Source organism: Phoenix dactylifera, chromosome 14 (genome assembly GCF_051530095.1).
Source record: "Phoenix dactylifera cultivar Ajwa chromosome 14, Ajwa_hap1_PhDact_Kaust_v1.1, whole genome shotgun sequence".
Classification (NCBI taxonomy): domain Eukaryota; kingdom Viridiplantae; phylum Streptophyta; class Magnoliopsida; order Arecales; family Arecaceae; genus Phoenix; species Phoenix dactylifera.
The window spans coordinates 27,350,759-27,355,518 of NC_143203.1; the positions used below are offsets into that span (position 1 = coordinate 27,350,759).

At 46.7% G+C, this 4,760-nt stretch overlaps 1 protein-coding gene across 1 annotated transcript; it reads right to left on the reverse strand.

Annotated features, from left to right (window-relative positions):
- Positions 1-2,177: 2,177 nt before the first annotated feature.
- Positions 2,178-4,521, reverse strand: LOC103697924 (glycerol-3-phosphate acyltransferase 5-like). Its single transcript, XM_008779866.5, has 2 exons — positions 3,774-4,521; positions 2,178-3,417 (listed from the first exon to the last, which is right to left on the reverse strand). Exons 1-2 carry the CDS (start codon positions 4,344-4,346, stop codon positions 2,500-2,502), a joined length of 1,491 nt encoding a protein of 496 aa, XP_008778088.1. The 5' UTR covers positions 4,347-4,521; the 3' UTR covers positions 2,178-2,499.
- Between the last annotated feature and the right edge of the window lie 239 nt (positions 4,522-4,760).

A 4,760-nucleotide genomic window follows, 5' to 3' on the forward strand; every position in this document is an offset into this window, starting at 1 on the left:
ATACTTTTCATTCCACTCCTTTTTAACTTGATGAGAATCAATTATATTTTCGACTTTCAGCCAAATTTTGATCATACTTCTGGCCCATGATGGGGCAACTAATAGTATCGCATTTCCAATCTATGACATGGCAACCAATAATTTCACATTTTTGGCTTGTGATGGGGCAATCAATAGATCACATTTTCGGCATGTGATAGGGCAACCAGTAGTTTCACATTTCTGGAATGTGACGGGGCAACTAATAGTTTCACATTTTCGGCCTGTAATGAGGTAACCAGTAGTTTCATATTTTCAGCCTATGACGAGGCAACCAATAGTTTCACATTTTCGGCATGTGATGGGGCAGTAAATAGTATTATATTTTCGGCCTATGATGGGGGCAACCAATAGTTTTACATTTTCAGCCTATGATGGGACAGTCAATAGTTTTACATTTTTAGCCTATGACGGGGCAATCGATAATAAGGAGATAAGCCCAAAGTTTTTGTTAATTTAATTCGGTTCATATCCACACATCAATTCCTTTTTATTTCCAGCTTTAGAATAACCACAATCACATTTTGTGCTCTCGACGGGCCAATTAATATAACATGGTTAGTTTAGAGCATCACATCCATTAATCCGATTATACAAGTGCAAGTAATGCTCATATATATACCCATCATACTATCAATTATAAACATGATCAAAATACAATTTAATACCAAAACCATAATGAAATTATCATTGCTTCTTACTTATCTGGATTATAGCATATCATACATATATAGTTACAAAAATTTCTATATCATGTAGGTCAATATATAAGAATTCTTACCTCTTTGCTGACAACTAGACAGACTAATCACCTGCCCACACTGCGATCTACGAACCGAAATGCGTAGAACTTTGCTCAACGTCTTTTTGTCCAAAAGATTATTTTCCTACAGAACCAAATCAACATAAAAAATTATCCAAAGTATCCGACAACTCAGAATCTTCTACTAATCCACTAAAGGGTCCGCCATCACATAGCAACTCAGGACTATCCGATAATCCTCATAACCAATGACTTCCTCGGATCAAGCTAGAGAGAAGTACCAACAGGCAGAGAGAGAAACTAGAGAGAGGAGAGAAGTCAAGGAAGAGGAAGAGAGGACCGAGAGGCTCCCTCTCTCTCTCCCTCTCTCTCTCTCTCTCTCTCTTTCTTCCTAGATGAAGGGGGACGCTCAGCGGCAGCACCGCCCATGGAGCGACTCCTAGCAGTCGATGGCCCATTGCAGTGTTGGTAGCCCGCCATGCCCGGCGATGGCCGGCCAAATGGGAGGAAAAGGAACAAAACATGGGAGGCTTGGTTTCGATCAATCCGGCGATTACCCAGCCAGAATGATCAAGGTGGAATGGTGGCCTAACAACCGGAGAAAGGAAAAGAGGAAGCTTACTTTGCCTCCAGCAAGCTCTTCTAGCCGAATCGATAGCGGATACCCCGAGTTTCTTCCATAGATTGCTTTAGATATCCAAGCTTCTAATGGCAGAACTCTCAAGGTGATGCCAAAGGAGAGGAGAAGAGACCTTTTTATAGATGAAGAATTGCTCAAACTTGGTAGGCTCTGATCACTCTAGACCCCTATTTTGGTGGAATCGGGGAAAAATCAAAACAGGAGAAGAGAAAAACTCCGATCGGGAGTCTCCCTCCCTTGCACACAGGCCAAGTGGGTGTCGCGGCCCAAAGGCCGGCCCAGGCCCAAAGAACATGGGCTCTTACAGCAACATTCATCCATGCACAGATTTTGATCCTCTTTGCATATATATCCTTCTCCTTCATGCTGCGACCCAAATCTCTATTTGAATACTGTGTCGACATAAGTCTAAATGTAACATCACAAATGGTTAACTGAGGTGGCTTTGGGTATGCTAGTATGCAGACATAGGAACCAGGCAAAAGGATCGCAAGCATCAGTGATGCTACAATTATTCATCTTAATAAAATAAATATCATTCATATATGAAACAAAATTGCGGGGGTTTTTCCAAGTCGTACACAAAAGAAAATGGAGAAAAAAGAAACATACTTGGTAACTTTTTTTTTTTTGCTAAAAATGACTACTTATTTCATATAACTCTAATGTGAGTATAACCTGCTAAATCACGGAAAAGTAAAGGATACAAAAAGGGGTGAATGTCTGATACATACGTCCAAAAAAAATATTCGGAATGCCGAACAACATACTTGATAACTTCCTAAACCGAAGCGGCATAATAATTTGAGACATTACGCATTCATGTTGGCCAAGAGCCAAACCTTCGCACCTGCAGCACTTTAAACACTTAGGTGCATCAGCCTAAGTTTAGCACGACTCCACAAAAATAAAAGAGCAATAAGCTGGCCCAAAGCTCCTGGACCCAGTTATTAAGACATGAAAGAATCCTAAAAATAAGAACCCACTGTTACATCTACTGAAAGTTGAAGCACACGACATGCCATGGAGCCTTGCCCAAACCCCCCCATCATCAACACTAGTGCAGCAGAAACCTCAGCACCTCCCTTACTCTCCCCATCCACGGCGTCGTCGACTTAAAACTGATCACGGTCCCATCGTTGCCGGCGAGCACTCGGTATTTGTCCTTCCTTGTAAAGTTGGTGCACTCGAACCCGAGCGCGGCCGCCAAGATTCTCTGCACATAGTTGGCGACGTCATGCGGGCTCTTCCCGGCCGAGCATGTTGCCTCCACCGGCAACTGGTTCAGAAACGTCACCTCATACACCGGCCTGGGGTTCATGAAGAAGAATATCGGGTCCATGGCCTTGCAGCCCCTAGCAGTGGTTGCATGGAAGAATCCAACACGGTAGTTCATGGCCACCGGCACGATCCGGTCGGTCAGCTCTGCGAAAAGGGCGCTGAATCTTAGCAAGAAGGGCTCTCGGCATGTCGTGCCCTCCGGGCACACCACAAGGTCGCCTTTCGCTAGCTCGGTCTTTATGCGCTGGGCATCCACTTGACGGTCTCGACTGAGCCGGACTGTGGGGATTGGCGACAGGATCTCCGATAGCCGGGAGATGGAGTAGGTGACGACCGGGACCTTGCGACCGAGGACAATGGAGAGGACCACCGGGTCCATCAGAGTACGGTGGGTGCACACGAAAAGGATGCCACTCGTCGAGCTGCATGCTGGCGGCGGAGGGCGGCCTCGCACGATGACTTCGCCGCCGAAGATGCCAACGATGTAAGGGATGAATTGCATTGGGAGGACTAGACCGACCGCAATGCGTACAAAGGCGACTATGATGCCAAATGGTATCCATAGGATGATGAGCAGCGCCATAAACGGCGTCGGGCGGCGAACGAGCCTGCCATCATGGAATATGACCGGCAGCGGGCGGACTAACAGGTTGTTGTGCTTGAGATCGGCGGCAAATGGTGGATGGTGCTGTTCCTGCCCAGGTATATAAAAAGGCTGTTGTTAGATTGCCAAGAAGACATCCTCTTCATAAACAAAGGATTTCAAGAAGCTACTCTTCTTGTATTTCGAGACAACGAAAGTGCAAGTTTTGTTTCGTTTTCATTTCGTTTTTCTTTTTCCCTGAAAATACAGTGGAGGAAGTTCTTTTCTTTTAAAAGGCTACATATATTTATATATATATTGATATTGTGCTGCTAAGCCTTCTATAATTGATCGCTAGATAGAAATGGATTCTTTGGTCCCATATAAATTGATGCAAATTGTTATGAAAATTCATGCAAATTCAAAAAAAATCTGGTAGCTGGCCACATTCCATCCAACAAACTCACCTTGCAGAAAGATAAGAAGGACTGAGCCGATGTCGACCTACCCAAACCGACATCCGGCATATTGCCATTAAACAACTCTCGCGCGACCGACTCGTACTTCACTCTCTTCAGAACACCAGTGGCATACCCAAACCGATTAACCTCGAGCTCACCCCCGACCACCTCGTCCGCACGCAGGTGCTCCTTCGCGAACCTCTCGACCATAATCCTCGGGCACCTCGTCACCACCACCCGCCGCTCGTACGAGCTAAACATGCCCCACGCCGCCATATCGACGTCCTCCATGTAAAACTTGGGCAGCACCGCACGCGACACGGCCTCTATCTCCGACATCCGGACCCCTGCGACCGCCACGAACGTCATGAGCTTCAACCCCAGCTCGCCCATGCCGAGCAACCCGAGCAAGCGAATGGCCGGCCATAGGAGAAGCAGAATGGTGAAGCGGACCAGCCCGGATGCCTCGAAGGCGATGAGCATGAAGTAGGGGAAGGGGTCGGTGTCCTTGAGCAGCCCGCCTTCAAGCTCCGACACGATGGAGCCGGTTATCGGCCGGCCGGAGTATCGACCCTCCATCTCCCTCCTCCTATTCCTTTTACTACTACTTCTCGAGCTAGCTTCTGAGTCTATATCGTTCTTAGGCTGATGGGGGTGAGATATGGTAATGGAGTTGGCAAACAGCGGTTGGAGAGGTGGGAGGGATATAAGGCGAGGGTGGAGCGTTAATGGTGGGCTTGACCAGCTCGTAGTTCTTGGGAACGAGGCCGCTTAACGATTCACAACCACCGCAGTCCCACGCCACGCCAGGGCTGTGGTGGTGGGATTGCAAACCTAATTCACAACAAACCAATCTACTCTATATCCTGCTCTCCTCTCATTTCCGGTTGACTTAGGATCCTTTGCAGTATACCATTTGCACCATAGTATCCGGTGCAATTCTCGCTAACAAAAGATGGATGGTTTTGATGATCACTTATTTTTAGATGGCGG

Coding starts and splice junctions, on each gene's coding strand:
- LOC103697924 (XM_008779866.5), bottom strand. CDS start 4,346: ATGGAGGGTCGATACTCCGGCCGGCCGATAACCGGCTCCATCGTGTCG. Junction 3,418..3,773: donor CCTTCTTATCTTTCTGCAAG/GTGAGTTTGTTG, acceptor ATACCTGGGCAG/GAACAGCACCATCCACCATT.